This window comes from Camelus dromedarius, chromosome 23, assembly GCF_036321535.1.
Source record: "Camelus dromedarius isolate mCamDro1 chromosome 23, mCamDro1.pat, whole genome shotgun sequence".
NCBI lineage: Eukaryota > Metazoa > Chordata > Mammalia > Artiodactyla > Camelidae > Camelus > Camelus dromedarius.
In genome coordinates, this window is record NC_087458.1 from 25,469,808 (window position 1) to 25,495,031 (window position 25,224).

The 25,224-nt window shown below is 52.1% G+C and overlaps 2 protein-coding genes and 1 non-coding gene across 7 annotated transcripts in view; 1 reads left to right on the forward strand and 2 right to left on the reverse strand.

Moving 5' to 3' along the window:
• Positions 1–4,588, forward strand: part of KIAA1614 (KIAA1614 ortholog) — a 36,113-nt gene extending 31,525 nt beyond the window's left edge. For 2 of the 3 annotated variants that reach the window (XM_031435655.2, XM_064478053.1), the window contains one exon: positions 3,389–4,588. In XM_031435655.2, coding sequence (XP_031291515.1) covers positions 3,389–3,582 — 194 coding nt within the window. In that variant the 3' untranslated portion in view covers positions 3,583–4,588. The remainder of the gene's footprint in view (positions 1–3,388) is intronic. The other variant, XM_064478054.1, reaches the window with a different exon arrangement.
• Positions 4,589–13,069: 8,481 nt separating this feature from the next.
• STX6 (syntaxin 6) overlaps positions 13,070–25,224 on the reverse strand; it is a 43,110-nt gene continuing 30,955 nt past the window's right edge. The window contains exons 7-8 of one of the 3 annotated variants that reach the window (XM_010988547.3): positions 22,885–22,979; positions 13,070–18,830 (exon numbers count right to left, since the gene is read on the reverse strand). In XM_010988547.3, the coding sequence (XP_010986849.3) occupies positions 18,754–18,830; positions 22,885–22,979 (172 nt within the window). In that variant the 3' untranslated portion in view covers positions 13,070–18,753. Of the gene's footprint in view, positions 18,831–21,810; positions 22,434–22,884; positions 22,980–23,620; positions 23,782–25,224 lie in introns of those variants that run through there. The other 2 variants (XM_031435652.2, XM_064478055.1) reach the window with 2 other exon arrangements.
• Positions 24,868–24,940, reverse strand: TRNAA-GGC (transfer RNA alanine (anticodon GGC)). The gene has a single exon. It is a non-coding gene; the product is annotated as a tRNA-Ala (tRNA).

Here is a 25,224-nt window from a genome sequence, read left to right on the forward strand (position 1 = left end):
CTGAGGGCGGGGAGTGAGCTCGGCCCAGGGGAGGACCTGCACGGAGGTCAAGCTGGACAGAGAGGGGCAAGGGGGAGAGATGGAGCTGAGGTCAGGAAGGCCGGAATGGGGGAGAGACTAAGCAGAGTGCTTTGGCTTTCTTGCCAGTGAGACGGGAGCCCCAGGGGCTTTGGAGCGGAGGCTACCTGCTCTGATATAACGCTTTTAACAGGGTTCCTGGCTGTGCTGTTGAGAGTAGACCCTAGTGGGATGAAGGCAGAACCAGTTTGAAGGCTGTTTCAGTGGTCCAGGAAAGACATGGTGGTGGCAGCTTAGATTGGGGTGGCTGTGGGGATGGTGAGAAGTGCCCGGATTCTGGTTGACTTGAAGGCAGTTTTCACTGTTTGCTGATGGACTTTACACGAGTGTGAGAGGAAGGGAGGACAGGTTTCTCCCCACTCTGGCCCTCAGGACCTGTCTGTCCTTGCAGGGAGATGGCACTTGTGAACATATGCTGACTGTCACACAGCTGTTAGCCACTCTGCCCTTCCTTCAGCCTCCTCTCTCCTTAGGTGAGGGACACGGGCCCTCCGGGAGAGGCAGTGTGCAGGTAGAGTTAGACCGCAGAGCATGGTTTGCACTCCAGTGCCTCTGCTGGCTGTGTGACCTTGAGCAGGTTACTTACCCATTCTGAGCCTCAGTTCTCTAATCTGTAAAATGAAGCTAATGATACCCTACCTGGAAGAGTTATAAGGAACATTCTGTGACATACATAGGAAAGTTCCTGGCACTTTTTTCCCTTTCCTCTTCAGGAAAAGAATGTGTAGTTGGGGAGCAGAACCCCAGATGTGGACAGACATGATGTGTATCACCTGTCATTGTGAGATCATACCCAACCTGGCACTGAACTCTATCCCCCCATCCTTCCCCAAAGTCCCTTTAGGCCCCTTTACAGGCAGAGAGAGACTCTTCCCCCATCACCTTTCATGGAGCGCTGATGGGCAGGGCTCTCTAATGACCAAGAAAGAGCTTGGCCTGCTCCCCGGAGCGCCCCTCACCTGGGTTGGTGCGAGCTCTTCCCTGTCCTGCCCAAGTGGTGCCCTGCTCCTGCTGCCGCAGCTGGCTGTTGGATGTCACGCAGAGATTCCCACGCACATGGAACGTGGCTGGTGCTGGTGCCTCCTTGTCAGGGGCCAGCCTCCAGCAGCCAAGGGTCCCTCCTCCTGGGCCTCTGAGGGGCCGTCAGCTGGGGCTGGTTTGCATTCCTCACTGAAAGATGCTGGTGTTAATTTGCTGGCTGTCATATCTGGTTCCATACAAGGATGTGAGAACAGCAGGCTTCGCCTTCTGCTTCTAATTGAATACAACACAGAGATCATACATCCTTAACAAAGGCCGTTTCCAGCAGACAGTAAGAGCCTGCAGTAGCGGTCTCTCTGTCATATCTGTGTCGTGACTTTCAACTGTGGAACCTACCTCAGAGTCTCCCCAAAATGGCGGTATGACAGCGGTGTCTGGTCCTCCAGCTGCATTCTTTTGGGCTTTCTAGTCACTCCCACAGGGGTGTCCTGCTGTATGGCAGCTATATCTGCGGGTTTCCCCCCTCCCCTCCTTAACCTGCCTGTGGCCCACCGACACGCAGACAGGGCAGGCAAGCTGCTAAAACACCCAGAAAGAAGAGGGAAAGGTTAGGACAAGGGCTGAGATAAGAGCCTTGTGCAACCAAGATCGCAGCAGACCTTGTGCGGAGGGAGCCGGCCTTGCAGGAAAGACTCAGCTCTGTCAAGAAGCACCGAGGAGTTCCGCAACTCAGGCCTGGGAGGAGGCCTGGGAGCCCGCAGATCGCATTTGCTGTACTTAGAATTGCAGACCCGCAAGTGCCATGGAGGAAATTTCAATGCACTTTCAAACCTGAATTTCAGAGGTTGGGCTCTGAAAAGCTTGACTTCTGCTGGGGCCAGAAGTTCCTTCAGGGCTGGGTGGACAATAGACATGACTTCCCACTAGTCCAAGACATCTTAAAAGGCTTCAAGCCAGAAGCTGGGGAACCAGATGGGATGTCCTTTCTGGTCCCTTCTAAGGAAGCTGATTTTAGGAAGAGGAAGCAGAGAGTAATGTGCGGGCAGCTGCTTAATGTTTCTAATCAGCCAGCCAAGCCCGAGCTGGGGAGCAGCGAGGGTGTTTTAGGTGGCGCTAAGCTGCGGAGTGACTCCTACGGGTGCGGAGTCCCCACCCTGCGTCCTCCAGCGGCCCGGTCCTGTGCTCTGCACACCTGTGCTCACTCAGCACATCCGGGTCGGGGCGCCCAGCTTTCCCGGGAGGAGCCCGTGCCTCCCTTATCTCTCAGGTGGAAGCAGCTGAAGGGGAGGGGAGTTTGAAAGGTTTTAGCAGAAGTTGAGGCAAAAGGGGCTCCCTTAGCTGGACCATCCTGCACTGTGTGACCAGGGAGGCAGGGCACCCAGTCTAGCTGGCCCAAGGCCCCCAGATGTGAGTTCCTCGAATTGCACCTGGAAAAAAGGGAGAAGCCACTTCTTCCTAGGCTCAGTCTCCCTTAGCAACCCCCAGCCAGGCGGGGCCTCTTGGGGGCAGTGCGTGGGGAGAGGGTGTGTGTGAAGGAGGGAAAGTGAGCCACCACTTTAAATAGGGACTAGGAATTTTACATTTCCTGGACTTTTGCCCAGATGCCTCCTAATCTTAAGTGAGGAACCATACCCAAGGAAGGCTGAGGCCAGGGCTAGTCCTGGACAGCCCTGCGGGGCAAACCAGGTTTGGACTTGACCTCAGCCACGTTCGTTGCTGCAGCGATACGTTCCACCACCTGGCCACTTGGGAGCAGCAGCTGGGTCTTATTTGTGAGTCCCGCCTCTCACAGTGCCAGGCACATGGTAGGTCTTGGTCTTAATTTTGCAGCATTGTTTTCCTCCCTATTTTACTATCAAAGCTCATCTCAGGAAAAGGTAAGGTTAGCTCATTCACACTGGGGTGTCCGTGAATAACAGCAGCTTAAAGCATTATTTGTACTAGGGGCTTTTTAAAAGAGGGGACGGAGAAATGAAGTGGTACCATGGAGGCGGGCGCACTATGTGTATGCAGCCAGCCGTGGTTGTGATGTGGAATAACGAGGAGGGGTGTGTGTGTGTGTGTGTGTGTGTGTGTGTGTGTGTGTGTGTGTGTGTGTGTGTGTGTGTGTGTGTGTGTGTGTGTGTGTGTGTGTGTGTGTGTGTGTGTGTGTGTGTGTGTGTGTGTGTGTGTGTGTGTGTGTGTGTGTGTGTGTGTGTGTGTGTAGACCTGCCCTGCATGAGCATCTGCCTCCCCTGCCCCCAAACGTACCCACCTGGTCAGCATTCCACAGAGCTGCGTGTCTTTGATTTGGATTTCACGTGTCACGTGCTCCTGTTTTCCTTTGCAGGGTTCTACGTGCAGGAGATGGCTGACGAGAGCACCGCCAAGCTGTACTCGGGGCTGCTGGGGGTGGGGGACGAGATCCTCGAGGTGAATGGGGCCAAGGTTGCAGGGCTGGGCTTGGCTCACATTCAGGAGCTCCTGGCCCACGCGGAGAGTTTGTCAATCCGTGTGCTGAGGCAGAGGCCGGTCCCGAGGTGACCCGAAGGTATCTTTGCCTTTGCTATCACCCACTTGGAGACCTTGAACCACCCTGGGGAGGGGGGCTGGGAATGCACTACACAAAGCTGCTTTGTCTATTGAAAATGAATACGGTGGCGTGTGACCCCTGGGCTGTGACTGACCACCCTAGCAAGAGGGGAGGAGCCTGTGTGTGTATTTTGTTGAAGGGTGTTAGTTTATGCCGAACTGGGTAAAAAATCCACCCTGACCACACCTGAGGTTTTGTCAACCTCTTCCTACACCTTTGTTGGCAGCGGAGGAGAGAGATCCAGTGGGTCCTTCGGTTGGTCCCTGAGCATCGCCTCACCCCCAGGTCCCATCCACTCTGTCAGGGGCTCCTTCAGCCACCCCCTCCCCAACTCCAGAACCAAAGAAAGTGCTTGGCCATATTGGCCTCAGTCTCACTTCTCCCAGCTCCCATTTGGCACCTTTGCTATTTTCCCAGAAATGGGCAAAGCGTCCTGGGGTAACAGCCTGACAGCCATTGACCATATATTCCAAACCAAAAATTGGCATATGTGGTCTGGTGTTGAAAACATCTGGGAGATGTTAATCTGGTAGGCAGAATATTAAGAATTTCTGGGAAATCTTTGTGATATATACAAGTTTGAAGGAAAAAAAAATGAAACTGAGACCAATTTCAGGGAAGTGCAGCTGTGGCCAGTGGGTCTGGCCAGACCAGCCCCGCCCCACCCCCGCCTCTGCCCAGAGCAAGGCTGGAGCTGCCGCAGCCTGGCCGTGAGGACCTCTGTCCTCCTTCTCCCGTGACCTCGGACATGGGCTGCAGCTGGTGCCAGGCTGTCCCCAGCCACAGGCTCTCCGCCCCAACTCCCTGACGGCAGCTGTGGGTGGGCCGATGGCAGGACATGAGCAGGGGGATGGGCTGTCCTGTCTGGGCACTTCACTGCCCTAAGGGTTGGGACTCTGGGAATAGATGGCCGTGTGTCAGTCTTAAATTATTAAAAAAAAAAAAAAAAAAGAAGAAGCTGAAACTTCTGCCACTCTGAGGTGCTACATTCTGGGCTGCATGCTCACTGGACCTTCACTTGCCTGGCATGGGCCAGGGCGGGGGGGGGGGGTAAGAGGACACAGGCGCAGCAGTGGGCTGTGCTGGGCATGCCTAGAGGGGGACTGGGCAGGGCTAGGGAGGCCCCTGGGGTTGGGGTGACAGCCAGGGTTGATGCAGAGGCCGCCAGAGATGATCCCCTGCTGGGAGAGGAGCCCTGGGCAAGGTGCATTTAGGAGCAGGAGACAGAAGGGAGCTAAGCGGCCTTGGATAGGAGCGGCGGGGGTGGGGGAGGGGGGGAGTGGGCAGTCCAGAGCTGCTTTATAACTGGCTGGGTGCAGGCTGTGGTCAAAACACAGCAGAATCAAGTTAAAATGAGTGTCTTGGCAGCTCTCAGCGGGCAAGGTCACTGAAGGAGGCACGTGGTCTGAAGGAACGGTGATGGAGGAGGAGACAGGCAATCCCATGGAGGGTGTGTGTTCAGTGTTCTCCCCTTCTAGGACCTTCTCAGCAGGAGCCAGTTAAAACCCCTCTTTACTGTCCCCAGAGGCTGGGGGGTAGGGGGCTCCCAGAGTCCCCAGCACTGCAGGATGGGGAGCCTGGGCCCACCTGGGGTTGGGGTGAAGGGGGGGTGAGGAGGCTCTGGCAGGTGAGTAGAGCGGTCAGGGGAACAAGTGCTTAGGTCTTCAGGGTGTTAAGAGGGCACTGGGACACCTCAGAGACCAACCTGGGGTCCCCAAAGCATAAAAATGTCCCCATAGCAGAAACTGCAGGAGTGAAGAAACCCTGGCAGCCCCTGTACCCCGGCTTATGGCCTTGTGGTCATAAAACTTTAGGGAAACTTCATGTTGAAAAACACTTCTAGGGACATTTCTGTTTTCTCTGTCTGGCGAGGATAAGGAGGCTCACAGGCCTTTCCGGCCCAAGCTGGGAAGAAGTGGACATGGGGGCAGGGTGGGCTGGGACCGGGCAGGGAAAGGTCTCTAAGGAGTACTGAGCCGCTGGCTGCTTCCGTTACCGGCCAGGTGTGGGGCCAGGTTCCTGACACATCTTATTTCATCCTTAAAATAGTTCTGCCAGGGATGTCTTGTTTATTGTCTTCATTTACACAGATGGAGAACCAAGTTCAGAGGTAATGACGGCGTTCAGACTCAGCCCTGACTTGGGGCCCACTCTTCCCATGGCAGCCCCCTCCCCCCCCCTCCCTCCCCTACCCCCCCCCCCCCATGCCAGAAAAGATTTGATGGAAAAGGGAGGGAGGGAGGGAGGCACTCGGGGCTGGTGTGAAGCAGCTCTGCCTTGCTCTGATTCCAAAGAGGCAGAAGGCGCTCCTTCCTGATGCTGGACCCAGACTTGAATGGGTGGGAAGGGACAGTTGTGGGACACAGGACGGGCCGGTCAGTGACACGGTGACATGCGTTGGTAAAAGAATTTACCAGAGATGAAGGAGGAGAATAGAAAAGGAGTTTATTAGTTTGTGCTGCCGTAGACAACAGCAGGCCACACAGATGAGCAGTGCCCACATGCGCACCGAGGGCCAGGTGTTGGGGTCTTTTATGAGATAGGGTCACAAGGTGCCTGATCAGCTTGTGCACAAGTCTCTGATTGGTTGTAGGTGATATAAGAAGTTTAGGGGGTCCATGAAGGGTGGTGGGGTTTATAACTGATAAGGTGGGCTGAGACAAGCCAGCCTGAGCGACTGTGAGATTAGGCATTGCCTAGGACTAACAGTTTGTTAGAGAAACACACCCAGTAAAGAATGCACTTTATCTGTTGAGGGATCACAGGCAGACATCTGAGATCCCAGGAATGGGGGGACGGTGGACTTTGAAGGATGTCAGTTGGCCCCAGAGAGACTGGTTTGGCCAGCCTCCTGTCTGACCTCCATCTGCTCTGCCTGGGGAACTGCTGATCCGGAAAGCTAGGCCCCATCAACCACGCCTCCCACGGGATCATCAGAACCTCTTACAACCTAGTGTGCTAACTAGGAGCCAGGCCACGGTCCCGCTCCTGCCCGAGCCCAGGGCGATGAGAAAGACCCACCCAACCTCTCTGGCGCAGCGGTATGGGGAGACACTCAAACACCGCCACCTGGCCTGGTGGTGCCACAAGAGGAGGCACCTGGCTGGCCAGCCTGAGTGATCAGTAATCAGCTGGGGGAGGCGGGCTTATGCGGGGGGAGGGGGGGGGAGTGCGCCCGCGCAGGGTTTTGTAAATCCAGGAGGAACTTACAGGAAGGTAAGGGAAAGGACGTTCAGGCACAGAAAATAAACAGCATGTGCGCAGGTACGGGTTTCTGCGGAGTCCGCCCTCTGTCCCTGCGGTGGCAGTGTATGGTACACGACTTGTCCAGGCCTCGCTTCCCACAGGTAGGCACCTGGCACTGCGACTGTACGAGACAAAGTGGCAGCAACTTTGGCCTCAGGCCTGTCAATGTCCTTAAGATGACGGGAGCGGGGTGGGGTCGGGGGGGACGGCGGGTTCAGAATCCCTGGGTCCTGCGCTCGCTGGGCAGGCTTTGGGAGGGAGGGCGCCGAGCGACTCCCGACGCCGATTTTGGCTTTTTCTCAAGAACGCCTCATGGAGGGGGGTGGGGGGCAGGTTGCAGGTGAGAGCCCGTCTCCGCAGGGCGAGGCCGGCTGCCCCCGGCCAGAGGACCGAGGTCTGTCGCGGACCAACCGCCCGGTGCCCACCGTGCCCTCCCTGCGACGTTACTTTGTTCCTCGGGTGTCGCCCGCGGGTCAGGTCGGCCGAGCGGGGCTCCGCGCGGGCTGCGCCCTCCCCGCCCTTCGGCGGCCCCGGGGGTCTCGCCGCGTCGGCAGGGGGCTGGGGCTGCGCTGCGCGCCCGCCCGCCCTCCTCAGTCTCCGCGCGGCCGGGTCATCGCCTCTGCGGGGCCGGGGATGGGGCTGGAGCCTGCAGTTTGACGGGGGCTGGGTTTGGGGGGCGGTTACACGCTACCCAACCCGCGCTCACAGACGCTCGGCTAGGCGCCCGAGGCCGGGAGGAAGACGACCTTCACCTTAGCCTCGAGGAACGCACGGCAGGGGGCGGGGGAGACCGCGCGCCGAGCGGGGCGGGGGGACGAGCTGGGGCCGGTGGGAGGGAAACGAGGCGACGCGGGGGCCCAGGAATGGGGACCCGGGGTGTGCAGTGTCCGAAGGGCTCTCGCTTGTAGGAACCGCAGGCACCGCTCGAATTTTGAAAACCAAGGTGAACGCAGGAATTCAGGGACGTGCAGTCGCTATGAAGTCTCCCACCTTGCTCTGCCTGCTCCTCGCTAAGGTCACAATCCTGAACCCTTGCAAGGGAGGGACTAATCTTGGGGTTACAGACTAGTGTTACCTGAAAACTGGGTTCGACTCTTGGTGGGTGTGGATACAACCAAGCCAAAGAGCAGGTGGAGGAAGGATTACTTGAAGCAAGTGAAGAGAAACCTGGGGATCTTTCCCCAAACCATGTCTCCCCGGAACAGCAAAACTCGGTAAGTTTTAAGCTGAGGGTACATGCGTATTCAGAAAGGGCTTGAGCACAGGAAGATTTGACCTAGAAGTGGGGCAAAGGTTGACAGAGTCCCAGTCTTGGAGTCAAGAGTCAACATCATTGTTGTCCGCCACCTGGGTGGGAGCCTTAGTTCCTGAGGAACTCTGAAGTATTAACGTATATCCCTTGAGGATGGACTAGGACTCTGTTTATCACTGCACTGTTGTCTGTCTTTTCTCTGTTCTTGCATTCCTTTGTTCCCTTAAGATCACTGATGACTGAGACATGTTCAAGGGCAGGCATTGTGGCTTAGATCCCTAAATGGCTTAAGTTAAAATGGGTTCTCCTCTGTCGAGAAAGCCATTCCTGGTTCTTTCTCCAGGGACGCCCTCCACCCCCTAACCTATTACACTAAGAGCCTGAGACTCAGGTTAAGTTACTAAGGTTTTAACAAGCTTAGGTCACATAGCACGTAATTACTGGAGGCAGGATTTGAACCTGGCCCTCTGAGACTCCATCCTCCTGGGACCTTGTGGGGCCCACCTACTTGGGAGGTTCTTGACCACCGGCCCCCTCCCTGCACGGGCCCCGGGGCTGCCCTGACCTTCACCAGTGTGGGCATCAGGGCGCTTGGCATTGGTTTTCCTTCAGGGGAAGGGAGCGGGTGGTGTCACCTCCCCGCTGCGGGGAGAGGGGAATAGGGGAGGCAGATCGTTTTCCAGAACAGTATTTCTGAATTGCAGGCACAACCCACTAGTGGGTCACAATATCTATCTTTTAAAGAAAGACTCAGCATTAAAAAATAAAATAGCGGTGCCTCGCACAAGGTAAAGGTAGATTTTGTGTGGGAAACACTTCTTACAGATGTGTGTGTCCTGAGGTGGGGTTTTTTTTTTCTGTTTTTTCCCCAGGGAGGTGGTAATTAGTTTTATCTTTTTTTTTAATGGAGGTACTGGGGACTGAACCTAGGACCACTGAGGGAACAAGCCCTGGGGCTACGGCTGGGAGGCTGCAGGCCCCTCCACCCTGCCGAATGGAAGCTGCTAAAACCTGGCCTGCGGGCTGGGGAGTGTTCCTGGCCTCTGGGGAAAAAGGCATCCTTGCTCCTGATACAGGAAAAATGAATATGGGGCGAGAGGATGGCCCTGTCCCAGATCTCAGGAATTCAAGAGTGAGCCACAGTTGAGTAAAGGTAGATTTATTCAGAGAGATACATACTCTGCAGGTTGTTTCAGAAGGCAAGAGAAAGGGCACGAGGTGTCGGGGTTGGGTGCTTAAAGTAAAAGTAGATACACACTCCGTAGACAGAGTGTGGGCCATCTTACTCAGAAGGGAGAGCAGCCACCAGGTGTGGAGGTTTATTTTTATGGGCTAAGTAACTTCATATGCTAACAAGTGGGAAGATTAGTCCAACTACTTTGGGGAAGGGGCTGGCATTCCCAGGAATTGGGCCATCACCACTCACCCTTTGACCTTTTATGGTTAAACTCAGAACTGTCACAGTACCTGTGGGAGGCCATTACCATGCTGATATATTACAGTGAGCCAATGATGAAGCTCAAGGTCTACTAGAAGTCAAATCTCCCGCCATCTTGGGCCTAGTCCATCCTCAAGTACCTGTGGGAGGCCATTACCATGCTGATATATTACAGTGAGCCAATGATGAAGCTCAAGGTCTACTAGAAGTCAAATCTCCCGCCATCTTGGGCCTCAAGTCCTACTCAGAGTTGAATTTTCCACCACCTTGGTGTCAACTGCAATTTCTTCAATGGCTGTGCCCTGCCCCCTTCCTTCCTGTCTCACTCCTACATCTGTGTCATCAAGAGGAGATCTGTCCCTTGAGGTGGAGGGCAGTGACAGGACCAGACTTCCTGGTCCCTCAAGCTGGCCTCTGGCCACGGGATCCCCACGTGGGCATTTACTGGCAGGAACTTCAGTTGTTGGTTCTCCCATTCTGCCAAGTCCAAACTCTATGCATTCACTTATCCACCCATTTATTTAGCTTATTTGTGCGCCTTTGTTGGAGCGACTTTCCCCTTGTTCGCCCACAGACCCCTGGCAGCCTTCGGAAATATTACAGGTGCTCGCCCTGGGAAGCATTCCATGACACCTGCGTGCTGACTGTGGCCCCCTTACCTCCTAATGAATCTGGTACCCAGGGCTCTGCATTGTGGTTCTTTCCCCATAGAATTACTTGTTTATCCTCCGTCAAACTTACCTGGCCCACCTGCCCAACCCACTTCCCACCCCAAATCCCCAGGCCGGTTCTGGAGCTATTGAAAAGGCCAGGCTGCCACCTGATCCCCTGCCATCCCGCCCTCCCCATCATCCTCTCTGAAGTTTTCCTTTATCGTATGGAGCCAGAGCACCTGCTCAGAAATGGCAACAGCCCTCCTTGGCAAGCAGCTCTGCCCAGCTCCCTCAAGCTGTGGGTTTGGCCAGGTCAGAGTGCTGGGCTGGAGGAAGGGGCTGCTGGGATTGGCTCTGACACTCTGCCCGCAGAGCCAGGCCTTAACAGCTGCCCTGCCAGGCCTGGAGGGTATCCGGGCTCTCCTGTGGCTGCCGGGCTGCCTGCTGGGCCTGCCTTTGTCTTGTCCTTCCGCAATCTGGATTCAGGCCCCAACTTCCAGTGTGAAGCTACCCACAGGGGTCTGGCCAGATGCCGGCACCGGGGAGAGGCCGGCCCTGCCCTTGGGATGCCCACATCCCCAGAGTGGAGGCGCTACAGCTGTGCAGAGACAAACCAGTGTGCCAAGGGCTACAGTGGGAGCTCCGGGCAGGAGGCCCCACTGCACCTGGTGAGCAGAGAGGCTTCCCAAAAGAGCCAGCCCCAGGCTCGCCGCCTCCATCCAGCTCCGTGTTATCTCAGGAACAGGAATGCTGGCAGCCGCGGGGGCTGCTCGCAGCAGCCGTCAGATGCCACAGCGTTCTCATCCTGCGCTCCTCAGACCGACTCTCCAGGGGTTTCTGAGTTTGTTAAGTTTGGCTCACTTATTTTTTGCATGTCTAGCCAAATAAACAAAAGCCCCAGAATATTTAGTCAGCAGGGCTGACCTGCCTGAGGTCCTTGACCAGATTTCTAGAACTCTACACTAGGCGTATAGGGTTTGAGCCACGGTCAGGTCCAAGGTGGCTGGTGTCCATCTTTATCTTCGGCACTTCTAGTTTGATGCTTTAAACTTGTACTGCAGCTCATATGATCCCTCTTCCTCCCCTCAGCTTTACTGTTTCTCTGGTTAGAGCAAGGCCCTGTGAAAGCAACCTCTGCTTGCCACCCCCGAAGCCTGGGCGGTGACTTTTCAGGGAGGTCACATATCGGTCCAGTCAGACCTGGCTCTCATTCTGACTCTACACTCACAAGTTGTACTCTTGAGCAAATTTCTTAATTGTCTATGCCTCAGTTTTCAGGTATAAAATGGGCCTCAACAGTATTTCCCTCATGGGGTTGTGAGAAGAAACAAAAAAGGTGTTTCACTCCCCCAAAATATCCCTAGGGCCTTGGTCAAAGACATGCCTGGCCCATCAGATTCTCTTCAAATACTGGCCAGAAGTATTAGCTTTATTAGCCTCTAATGCAATACCAAATTTGAGAAATTTGCTCCTGGAAGAGTTGATGACCCTCCCCAAAGGCCGGCCAAGCTCAGGGTGAACTGTGAATGGAGACCAAGTGTTTAACGGTGTACGTGAGGGAGGATGGGGAGCGGGTTGGAGGAAGCAGCACTGCTGAGGTCAGAGGCTGGCTTCAGGAGTCCACGTCCAAGTCCAAGGCAGCTTCGGGGGCTCATCACTCCCTCTGGGAGGTATCAGTGGGGACATTTGTGCTTGGGCTCTGCTTGTGCCAGCACCAGACAGGAGCCACTGCTGCGTCTGGCTGTCAGTGCCTTGGAGGAGGGGCCCTCCAAGGATGGGGGTGCGTACTGATTTGAATGTGTCGTCCTGGACGGTGAAGACACTGGCAGCGTGGACCAGTCTTCCCTTCCTGTGAATTCCACTTTTGCCTTGGGCCTTGCCTTTTAACATCTCCAACAAGTGTAATGTCAGACTTGGAGCCAGGAGGACTTGGAACGACAGCACTCTTGGTGCTCAGCAGAGCTGCGAATGGAGGCAAGGTGCTAGGGGGAACACAACTGCCCTCCCTGGTCCACGCCCCAGGCCACACCGTGCTCAGCATGCAGGGCGGTGATGGGCTTTACCAGGAGACACACAGAACCATCTCCTCCTCCTGAAATAGCAACCATTACCCTCAAAATAATCACTCACTCCTCCAGCGAGGCTGTGAGGATGCTGACGCCTCTGCCCCTTCTGGCTGTTCCGTTGGGGGTATCAAGCTGAGGACTTGGGAGGCACTGCTGGGCCAATTTCTGAGTGAGGCTCGGGGGCACAGGAAGCAGCTCTGCCCCTTCAGAAATGACTTGCCTCTTAAGAAGCTGGACTTTAAGAAACCCCTTCTGTGTCCCAGTTTCCTCATGTGCAGATCTGAGACATTAGGAGAGAAACTTCACTGCTTCCCAGAGCCGTTTACAGTACCGTATGTGTTAATTCAGTTCCTAGATCAGCGCCTGGCACATAGGAGGCGCTCAGTTCCTCTGAGTGAGGACGCCCACCCTTAAGGGAAGCAGCCTTAGTCAGGTGGCCCCACACAGAGCTAAAGGCAGGAGCTTTCAGCTGCCGACTCCAATGGGCAGCGTTCTTGTTTGCCAACCCTCCAGAGAGGGAAATGCGGGACTCAGTTCCTTTTGTGGTCCAGTCTTTCTAAGTTCCTCGCCCAGCTGACACTGTGCAGCACAACACTGTGAATGTCCGGTGCGGCTGTTTGGAGTTTAAGAATGCTTATCTTCCACCAGCCACAAACCTTCCCCACTGCGGGCACATGCACGTGTCCGTGTTTACTGGTGGAGGAGGAAGGCGGGGAGGAAGCCGTGCTTAGGTATGAAAAGAACTAAAGACCAAAACCAACCAAATAAAAAACCAGGACAAAGTTCATGGTCCCTCCATTTCTCTTTAATACTGAACAGTATTCTTTATACAGCTGTAACATGATTTCAAGAGTAGAAGAAACATTACTGATAGACTTCAGGGTGTAAAAATACCACTTTTAACAAGGGTTAGTTGAGGCTTCTTGAAATACAAGTATCTTTAAAAGTTTTCAAGTTTATAGTGTCATCAAATTTTAATGTCAGGATTACAGTCAAGGCCATGAAAATGGTTTTACAGAGGTGGTCTGCTGGAGCCTAAGTAAGTCCACAATGCGGGGGCAGTAGGTTTCCAATGCGAGCGGCCCTCAGACTCCCCTGGAGGGCTTGTAAAACACAGCGCGCTGGCCTCACCCTAGTCTGATTTGGCAGGTCTGGGGGCGGGTGGGCTGAGAATGTGTGTTTCTAGCAAGTTCCCAGAGGATGCTACCACTGCTGGTCACACACCACACTGGGAGGGAGGCCCCCTTCATAGAGGAAGCAAGATCTCTCTGCCTCTGGGGAGGGCTGTAAACTCCTGGCCTAGGGCTCTGGCCTGTTCTCGTGGGTGGGAGGAGGCTGGGGGGGCGGGGGGAGAAGCACCATCTGGAACTCACTGTGGCATTTGCATTTCTAATCTCTGATCTCACCTCTTCAGTTTGTACATTCTAGTTAAATAACCTTCCAGCGTTTTATTTTTTAATTATCCTTGGAAGAAAAATACAATGGTTTCATCCTGCTGAGTACTGCCACATACTACACATTGTGTTTTTTTAATTACACTAATTTCTGATTACAAATGAGCCAGTGAAAGCATATTTCCACTTGCAAAAACTGAATTCATCATCGTTTGCAGCTTGCTTTCTTTGGCCCTTTCCTGGTTTTCAGGCCCCCCACCCCACCCTGGGCATTCTCCCAGCCTGGGTCAGTCAGGACGACGTCGCATGGTGCTCACAAACAGTTCCAATAACCTCTTCGTGGGACACCTGCCTGGCCTCTCCTCGCCCCCATAGACAGCAGGGCAGAGACACACTATTTTCCTTTTCTGGCCTGAGGATCAGGACAGCTGCCTCTCCCAGAACTAGGAGGGTCTAACTGCAGGGTCACAGCCGAAGTCTACTTTCTGCAGAGCAGGGAAGAACCACCCTGGACGTGCTCCCACCCCGGGGCTGACAGAAAGCCAGGCTGGAGCGGAGCTCTGGGCTGCCGCCAGGGAACAAGCCAGAGAGCTCTGGTCAGCGAATAACAAAGCTGGGTGGTCTCGCTTCTAACCCCCCCACCCCCCACCCCAAGATAATCAAGTGGCTTCTCGGTTTGGTAACTCATAACCTTAAAAAAAACAAAAAGGGTAAAATACACTTTCTCACAAGGGTCTGGCTGCAGCTGGTAAACCAGGTCCATTAAATGTTCATGTGAAACCAAGCAACAGGGCAGGAGACTGGGACGATCACTGTGTAAGCCAGTCCCACCTGCACGGCCCCAGGGAGGGCGTTTCTGGACAAAGGTCGTGTCCGAAGGAAAACAGCACCAACACGTTAGCTTACGTCAGAGGGAAACCAAGTTCTTTTTCTTTCTTCCTCACCTCCCCACGTGTCTACACTAGTAGAGACTATCTCATCATATGATAGGAACTCGCAGATGCACAGAGGCGGCAGCAACACGACCAGAGCGCCACTGTAACTTTCAGAGCTTCGGTGTCGGGGCTGAGGGGGGAGCACGAGTTCCCGTCAGCTACCTCACGGGAGGTCACTGAGGTCAGCTGGTCCCACCGAATGTGGGCTCCCGGGGCCGAGTCCAGGACGCAGTGCACCAAGGGACTCCCCCGCCAGCTGGGGGAGCCGGGTTTCATCCCTAAAACAAGAGGGCTGAGCTGAGGGACCCCAAGTCCTTCTGAGTCTACCATTAGGGACGTGAACCCCAGAAGTCCATCAGCTTGGAGCTTCAGTCCCAGGCCTCGCCCCCAGGCTCACAGCAGGGCTGTTCCAGTCGCTTCTGGGCTGAATGGCAGTTCTCTCTACTCAGGACTCTCTTGCAACACCAATACAGCAGTTTCCCTGTGAGCATGACTGATCAGGGGCAGCACCCACGTTTCATACGACTGGCTGGCAGGGGCCCTGCAAGAACTGGGGCTCCTCATTTCCAGCATAAGCGTGTGAGGGCTGGGAGCTGGGGATGGGCATCTGGACAGGACAGAAAGGAGGCCTCCAAGGGCCTTCCCCGGGCGCTGCCTCCGTGGTCAGGACAGCGCAACGTGACCATGGGCCCTCTGGCCTCACCTCTCTGCACTTCATGGACAAAGAATATTCTTTTTTAAAAAAATTATTCTTAAAAAACCCAGGAGGGAAAGAAATGCCAGCCAGAGGAAGACAAAGAGGGAGGGCTGGCGGTAGGGCGTTCTGTATTTTGGAACTTTCGCTTTCCAGACAATCCGAATTCTGTTTTGTTTACAAATTTGTCCTGCAGTATAAGGTAACGCCAAATGGTCCAAATTCCAGGGTGGAAAAGCAACTCATATTTATCACTTGGTTTTAGATCTTCAAATGCTACGAATTCTCTAGAAAGGTGGTAACGGTCTCACTTGACAGTCAGGGAAATTACCAAAAGAAAAATCTTGGCTCCGCCACCTTCACTTACAGAAGGTAAAACACTTAACTCCAGCAGAAATCTGTCTCTGTTAAGACTACATTTCTCTTCGCAGCCCTTAATCTCACGAGGTGAGAAGGAACGGAAGCTGCCAAGTTGTTGGCTACCAGACCCATCAGTCTGTTTAACTCTGGCTAAAAGCAGAGAATAATGGGCAAGTTACCAAGTTTCTCCCCGGCTCTGGCGGGAAGACCCTCCTGTCACACACACGCTGCAACTTCCAATTGCCACATGGCAGTGGCACACGGAGAGCATTGTGATTTTTCACTGCTCACACAAAGACAAGATCAAAAATCAGGACTAAAAACTAAAGGTATTTTGCTTTTCCAGCTGGATTCCCACTCTGGCAAATTCAACAGTTCACTCCCCCGTTCACCCCCTAAAATCAGCTGATGAGTAAACTGTTCTTCCAATAAACAGAAATCGAGCTCTTTCTGTTACCCATCGCATCCTGCCAGTCCTTTAGCGACGAGGAGCGCGGCAGGAGGTGCAGAGGCTGAAGGGAAACCTGCAGCTACGGGAAGTGCTTCTGAGCCCAGCGGGGCTCTGCTGGCCTCCCCGCCTCCCCCTGTGCCACCCCTCAGGGTTAAGGGACCGCGTGCAAAGGACCAGTAGCAGTAGGATCACTGATGAGGAAACATTTGTCCTTAAAAATAAACCTAAGCCCTTGGCATGCTCTCTGCCACGGGCTGGAGTCTGAGAGGGGAGCCTTCAAATGAACACTGGTCTATAGTGACTGCCCAGTCCAGGTACAATGGAGTCAGACCCATGATCAAGCCAGCCTGGACCAGAAGTGACACCTGGGACAGAGCGGCTCTGGTAACAGTTTAAGAGGCAGCTTATCAAATAACTCTTTGGAGGCTAGAAAAGCAGTGGGCCTACAGAGAGAATGGAGCAGTGCCTGGATTTTAAGTAAACTTTCTCCTTCTAACTAGCTTGCTCCTTAGCTTCAGTCCAGTCTGGTCTACAATAACCACTGTTTAGCAAACACCATGAATCAGTGAGCAGGCTAACTCCAAATATCCCCATTTAGTAATTAACCCTCATATCACATCACCCTAGCATCACAAAACTTGGTCCCTAAAGTCTGGGGAGAATCCTACTAATGACCAGGCATGTTCCCAACAGGCCCTGCCGACAAGTGACGGTTTCGAGGGGCACAGTAAACCTACCACCCAGAGAATAGAACAGCGTTTAAATAGGGCGAGACTGGACTTCATCAAGACGTCAGCTGCTTTGTGTAACATGGAGAGTGGGGGTCACAGTACTGTGACAAGGGCCACGTGGATGGTTAACAAAGACGTGTATATTTTAATGCAAATCTAAGGACCAGCCCTGTCCTGTTTATAAAAGGCTATTTTAATAAGTCTCAAAACTTTGTAAAACAAATAATCTAGTACCCTACATCTGAAGCCCTTTGTCATAATCACTTTTTTTCTAATTTGAAAAATAATAACTTATTTCTATATCAAATAGAGAATTGAGTGTAAATGTGGATGTCAATCACCCTTTTAGTTTTATGAATCTGCTTTTAGCTCTCAACAGGCAGATTTCCTTAACATGATCCTAAACGTGAGAAAATACCTTTCTTTAAAAAAATTGTTAAAAATATTTATTAAAAAGTGCAATTCAGAGGTTAGCTGGGCAAGCATATCATTGCAAATCATACACAAAAAAAGGTGGGGGGGGGGACAAAAGCCCAACACAAACCGAAAAACAAGAGCTATAAACAAAACAAGAAAAAAAAGCGTGCTGAGGAATGGACCCCAAAAGATGAGACAAAAGCCAGAGCGAGACGTCTACCCAGACACTGCTGTGCTTTCCAAGTGCGAAAGAGGGAGGTGAGGCAGAGACCGGCAGCCTCCCCGCCAGGCGCTGGCTCTGGCTTCAGCTGCTACTTCAGTATCAGGTTTTCATCAGGGAGGTTATAAAAATATCCTCTATACATGTGTACACGGGAGGCCTCTTACAAGCCATCAGAAGCTAGCAGTGTACAGTGTCTCATACAGCATCTGTCATTTAAATTTGGATTGGCTCAGTTATCTGAATGGATGACATAATCGAGTTATCATCTTAGGGGAAGAAAAGAACCCAGTTCACCTACCCATCCTTGTAGTTACTCACAAGGTAAGAAAAATCCGGACCAGAACTAGCCTTCTTTTGACATTCCAGTTTCTGAGTAAATATAATAAATGTACTGACCACCCGCAGCCCCCAAGGCAGGGTGCTACCAGAATAAAATTACTGCCAGTGACGCTACTTTGGGATCTCAGACACTCATGAGCCACTGAGCTGCTCACGTAAAGGTCACCCTGAAAATGCAAGTTGCACCTCTAGGGAGGAGGCTATAGGACAGTGGCGTGAATCCACCAAGGCCCCGACCCCGGCACTCAGCTCACCCTCCCACAGCTGTGCCCCGCTGCCCTGTCCTCCCCATTCAAGCCACAAGTTGCCAGCATCCCCCGAAACCCAGTGCTTTTCATTCTTTTTTTTTTTTTGCTTTTCATTCTTTTTCATTAGTTATTCCTCCCACCAAAAAATGGGCCTGTAAAAGCACTTTCACACCAGCACTTATCCCTGAAAAGCCAATCACGGCATCTTCTGTCACAAAGTGCTTCTGAGCCCTGGGTCCCCATTAACCACCAGCTCTCAGGAGTGAAGGGCGCTCCTGGGGCGGGACACAAAACATACCCAGGAGCCGGCGCTTCTGGACGGGACAGCGCATGTCATCTGACGGGGCGAAGGATCTGAGCGGGAGAAAAGAGCTGCCAAAGACAGATGGAATGAGCAATAGCCAACACGAGCCGAGTCTGAGTTTTTCTGTATTCCTCGGAGGCCCTCGGAACAAGGCAGAGGCGCCAGGAGTGTGCAGTCATCGGCCTCCTCTCCCCACCGGCCTTCTTGGCGCAGGGACGGAGGCGCTGTCTCGATGGTGGGGTCACAGAGAGAAAAGTCAGCGCAGGCGGTGTTTCCAGGAGCGGGACGCGAGGAGCCGGCCACACCATGCGCGCTGCTGCTCCCTCTCCACCAGGTCCCCGTGCAGGAGGCGGCGGCCCCAGGCCCCGCCGTCACAGCACCAAGAAGAGGATCAGCACGACCAGCAGGACCACGAAGAGGACAGCGATGGCACACCACTGGCGCCGATCTGGAAGGCAGGACACGAGGGTGAGCTCTCCCAATACTCTACATCCCCCGGGACACACCTGGACTTGAGGCAACACCTGGACGCAGATGGGACAGGACGGGCCATGCCGGGCAGAGAGGCCATGAACCTGCCCAGGCGCCAGGTAACTTTATTGCTGCTCTGCGCCTGGCCTGCAGGCACGCACGCTCACAACCCTGTCTGTCCCCTGAAAGCCGGTCTCGTCATAAGTGCTTGCTTTGTGTCTTGAGTCTCTAATTAAGAAAGATCTGTGGATCACAGCTTTCCGCTGGCAGGTGCCGCATCCCTAAGAAAGGTGCTGGTGGTATCACAGATCAGAGCTCATCCGCTTTCATCTCCCACCAAAGTCAAATCACTTAATTCAACAATAATCATGTTCTTTTCTCAATGAGAGCAATGGGAGGATGGAAAGGAGATGAAAGCTACTGCTGGTCACGTTAGGAAACAGCTGAAAACGCCAGCCGCGGTGACCAGGCATGATGAACTTCACACCATCCCGCGGCGAGAAAGGTCACTTAACCAGCAACCGCATTAAAGTAACGCACAGCTTATCTGTAAATGACAGGGGAATGAATGCCTTTTCTGAAACTTCCTGCCCTCCTCACAACTGAGAACAGGCGCAGGAAAAAGTGGCCAGAGTCCATCTAAACGGCCGAGAGCAAGGAGGCCCTGAGGGACAGGAGAAGGGCCCACGCAGGCTCCTGCCCACAGTGCTGCTGCATCCCCCTAACTCTCAGGGCGGCTGTGAGAGCTACACAACACGGACACCCCTCTCACACGCAGTCCCACAGCTGGGGCACAGAGCGCTGTCACCGTCAGGACGCGTCCGTCACTGGGCAGACGCAGGAAGGACAAGCTGCCTCCCCGCAGAGGAGCCCTGCCGTTTCCCGAAGACGGTCAGGCTGACAGAAAGCCTGTGACGGCGCAGCTCAACTGACAGAAGTGCGAGCTCCATGGAGCCAGAAATACAAAGGCACATATACCAGTTCATCAGAAGTTTACTTAAAAGCAGATTTTAGCACACCACAGAGTCACGTAAAAAAGATCAGAATCTAGGAAAATAGCCTGCAAGACTTTCCACACAGCAAGGCTAAGTCCACAAAACGTGTGCTTGAATGATTTCTACGTGATGGAGAGCCAAGCCTCAGAACTGGCCGAGAGAACTGCATTTAAACAAGAGTGAGTAAAGCCGTCTTCGTGGCTCACCCAGCTCTCCGCCAGACAGGACAGGCGCTCACGTAGTGACTGGGGTTCGGGGAGAGACCTCAAGTCCACCTGTTCCTTCTCTGAAGCAGGACGAGGCCAAAGGGCGTGGGAAGGCCAAGTGGGCAGATTCCAGGTAACATTATTAATCAGCTTAAGTATCACTTCAATGGCTTAGAAAACTCAAAACATCTAGCATTCCTTCATCTATTTAAAATTGTTTACGATTATCTAAAACCCCTCTCATTAAAATGATTAGTCGCTATTCTTCTAGGATGGTACAGTCAAGGTAAATGCTTCCTAATTGCCCTGCCGGAGGCACCTTCCAGTCAGGCCCGGATTTCCCATACTGAACCAGCTTTCCATCAGCCCTGCCCAACCCTCCTCCCACCTCCAGCCACCTTCTCGTCTGCAACTGCACTAAACAGAGGTTTTCGTCCAGGAGAACAGCCATCACACAAGCTAGCACAACCCAGGAATGTGCTTTTAAATCCACTTTACTTTGAAGTGGGAAGCTGCCTCTATGAGGCATGCACCGGGCAACCCCCGGGGAACTGTTACCCTAGCAGACGTTTCCCCACAAGGGGCGGGTGTTAATACGAGGGGCTTTTGTGACCTCAAGTGAAAAGTTCTAAACAGCTTTTTGCAAGCTCAGGACCTACCTCAAGAAGTCAGGGGAAACAAAGGGGGCCCCATAGGGAGGCCCCCCCAATAGACTCTCCTCCCCTAGAGAGAAAAGAGGAACCACAGAATTTTAGAAAGTGAGGGGAGAACACTTTGGTATCTACTCAAAAGAATACACTTTCTTTGGGTGGGAGAATGACGAGATGAGTGTCTCTCTTGGATCATTCAAAAAAGTAAGGCTGGTGTCTTGGCCGATTTCTGCCCAGGAAAGCACCAGCCCCGGGGAGGGGACAGGGTTCCGCCGCTCCAGACGCGTGCAGCGTGTGTGCTCAGTTACTGCCTAATCACACGTCAGTCTTTATGTACACGTTTGACTGAAAAGCAGTGAACCGTCCCAAAAGTTACGGAGGAGAACAGGGACAAATACAAATTGCCTCGTCGTCAAACAGAAGGCAACACGGCCAAGCAGGAGGCCCCAAGCCATCTCTCTTCTGGGAGCAGAGATTAAAATGAACACCACAGGTAAGCTGTCCCAACTGAAGGGCCCTTTCAGACTAAATGCTCTCTTTCCTGGCTCTCATTCTTAGACAAATATAACTAAAATTCTTACTTTGCTCCCCAAACTTTTCTTTCGGGAGAAAGGAGAAGAAAGCATAAGGCGGCCTCAGTGCTATTTATACACACTGAGCCGCTTATCACAATGCGAGTGGCTTTTCTAAATTATTCACCCCCGGAATGCTGGGAGCAAGGACACAGGGCATCTTTGTTCGGTCGCTCTTCCCCAAACAAAACTGGTGCTGAAGTAGCTACTTGACTTTGCAACTCATATACACACTAGTGAGAGGTCTGGTGTTTAAACTGGTTATATAATACTTCATAAAAGCTTTGTGTTTTTTTGCGAAGAGGGGCGGGGCGGAAGAGAACAGAGGGAAGCAGGAAGAGGACTGTGCAAACCGTCCTCCAGGTGCGCGGAAGGTGGACTAAGCTGGGCCTGCCGCTGGCAGTGAGGAGCCCGCTAGAAGCATGGAGACACTTGCCCCTGGAGAGAAAGAAGGAAACTCGCCTGGCTAGGAGCTCCCCGTTGTTTTGGATGTAACAGGTCCAGGGCCATCTTCTGCCTTACGTTTTCTTCCCCCCCCCCCCCAACAAACATTTACTGTGCACTAATGCATGGGAGACACTGTTAAACACTTGTACGTTAATTATTATTACTTCATTTAATCCTCACAATGATCTTGAGAGGTAGGCATCAACCTTATCTAAATATATAAGGAAAAATATAAGCCCCATAGATGTGTTATGTAACTTGACTATGAGTTAAATTGCTGGAAATCACATATACATGTGTATTTAAATCTTGCCTCAAAAGGCTAAACTATTAGACGCTGTAACACGTACCTGACAGGAAGAAACCAACAGAAGAACAAAGTGTCAAGAAACAGGGGATACTCTTGCAACTTATGAGAAGAAATTAAAAAATAAAAACAGGATGTTCTGCTGGGGGAGGGGTGCCATGGCTCAAGAACACTAAAGTTACCTCAAAGACTGTCTCAGTTCCTCCCTGTACCAAATAAAGAGAAAAAAGAGATACTGGATTTTCTTTGATTTAAAATGTATTATTTCCCATGTAACAGGGAAGACGTGTTGTATTAACAACAAAAACCAGAGTCACTGGAACACATCTGCCTACACAGTAACTAACTTGAAAAATATTACTTCTTCATCCCCAGCCTGGTAGAAATTTGCTGCAGCAGTTCACTATGGATTAAAAAAAAAAAACAAACAGGTAAGATGAGATCTGCAAGGCCATCTTATTCTGAAATGGTAGGGATTTTTCTTTCAATGAAAAGTCAGTACACGAGAAACAATAACTGGCTTCTTAATTACTGTTTTAAAATAAATCCCCCATTTTGGCAAGGAAACAGGAAGAAAAGAAAAGAGGATTTTTTAAGTGCAAAGAGGGTTACTCCCCCGGAAGAAAGGCCACCCGACCCCGCCAGCCTTGCCCGGTGGGAACCACAGACTCTTCCCAGGTAAAGGCCAGAAGCAGAAGACAAGCCTGTGCATGCTAGTCTTCCGTCTCTGACCCCAAGGCAAGACAAAAATGTGCCAGAGGAAAGGGATCTGAATGGGCACACCCATGAGAGAGCCCTCAGACTGTGCTTCTGGAATTAAGCAAGAACCCTGGAGCCTGGAAGCACATACATACCACTGGTCATGTGAGATACTTTTGCGAGTTTCTTCATCACGTTGTCCAGTCGAGACTGAGTGCTCTCCAGCTCGTGGGAGAAATCATCCAACATGCTAGAAAGACAAGCAGATGCAGGAGGTAGCTGGTCAGCACAAAGTCTTGTGATGCATTTGCCATGGAGCTAAATCGGGACCCAGGGCTGGGGTGCAGCACGCATCAAACAGGCAACGCTGGGATTCAAACCCCCAGGCTTTTATCCTTGGAACCAGGATACGTTTTTGATGTCAGAATTGTGGAAATTTTTAAAAGTAGTAAGTTATATATGCATTGTGTACTAAGCTAGTCCCCCCAGCAGGGTCTGGGGCAGTCCCCATCATCAAACACCTTAATATTTCTGCACAGAAAACTATGTGGAGTCACAGTTGCAGTCGGCTCAAGTCAGGTTTTGCTGTAACATGAGCTTGCTGCGAAATTTTTAAACATTAATTTTTTGAGCTTTTTAGATTTCAGAATGGCAGACAAGGCAACGTCGACCTGACCATATAATACAAACTCAGCAGCAGTGCAGTGTAGCAGAAAGAAGGCTATGTGAAGCCAACCAGGCCTTGCCACTTGCTACCCTGGACAAGGGACCCTACAATCGCAGGAGCTGTTTCCTCATCTGTAAAACGGGGCAGTCCGATCAGTGCAGCTTCCCCGCCAGGGTTCTTGTGAGCAGCACGTAATACATAAAGCGCTTTACAGCAAAGTGAGTTAAGAAATGCACTTTAATCAAATAATCATCTCCTTTAAGGCACCCTGTGCTTTACCACAGAGCTGGGCGGCCTCAGGCTGATGTCAGACAGAGGGCTCCTCCTCTACACCCGCAGAGGACGGGCTCCCCGAGGCTAACACTATTTGCTGTCCGAAGTGCAGCTGGGAAAGAAAACACCAAAATACTCTATTTCAACAGTTGTTATTTCATAAATTACTAAGCATTCCAGACTTTTCATCTTTGGACTAATATATGATTATCCTGAGGACAGCGTAACATACCAATTAGCACCAGAGGTCTTACTAAAAAGGCTCTGTTACTCTGGCAGCATTAACAGGAGCTAGAAACTACTGGTCTTGGTTTGTGCACACACGAGGCACCTGACAGCCCTGCAGGATTCGGGCGACAAACTCCTCATTAAGCCAATCATTAAATAAACTCCACGTTGACAACTAAACAAACAAGTCTTTGTCCCTTACCTAAATTTTCAAATTAAAACATTTTTAGCTCATTTCAGATCCTGGTAGCATCTTGGCCCTTCAGCTGGCAGACCTGTCCAGGCAGGGCCAAGTGCTGACAAGAGCTACCTCTGTGTGCTGGGCCTGACTTTTCTCGCTGAAAACAAACTGGGCAAGTCATCCAACTTCCAGCCCAAGGACACCCACTAACCAAGTTTCTAGCCCAGATCTAACTCACCCAGGGCTGCCCAAAAGAAACAGAACGTGAGTCATATATGTCACTGAGTATTTTCTAGTCATACATATCAAAGTGAAAACGGGCAAAATTAATTCTAATGTTTTATTTAACCCAGTGTATCTAAAACATCATTTCAACATATAATATTACTTTTTTTTTCCAGTCTGAATCTTCAGAATCTGGTGTGCAATTTATGCTCAGGACCCATCTCAGTCCAGACTGGCCGCATTTCATGTATTCAATGGCCACGTGTGCTAGTGGCTTTTTGGACAGCACAGGTTTAAGTCCAAGACCCATGGTTTTTCCTTTTAATTTACTTGTAACTTTTATTAGTTATACACATACACAGTTTGTAGAGCTAAACGGTCCTACAAGTCTTTTTCTGTGTATAAAAACCACAGTTGCCCCTCCTCTGCGGCAACTGCTTTCAGCCCCTCACGTCATGCTCCTGGTTCTCTCCAGTTTTTGCTTTTCTCTCTCTTTTTTTTAATTGTTTCTTTTCTTTTGGGGGGAGGGGTAGATAACTAGGTTTATTTATTCATTTATTTCAGTGGAGGTACTGGGGATTGAACCCAGGACCTTGTGCATGCCAAGCACACACTCTACCACTGAGCTATACTCTCCCCCATCTCTCTCCAGTTTTTGAAGTAACAGGCTCACACCTTAGAGTCCTGCTCCTGCTGACTCCGCAGTACAGAAGGCTAGGGCTCAGCCCTCCTCCCATTTCATTCCCCACCTCTGCATCCTTCCCACCTCTCTTCCCCCTTTCTTTCAATGTAACTGTGTCACAGTTTGATAAGGTCAACACTCAAGGTTTACACTATCATGGGTGAGTAAACACTCTTCCCAGCTCGGGGGTCTGTGGCCTAGGAGTCAGCTTTCTCTGGTCTGTTGAGTCAGTAACCATT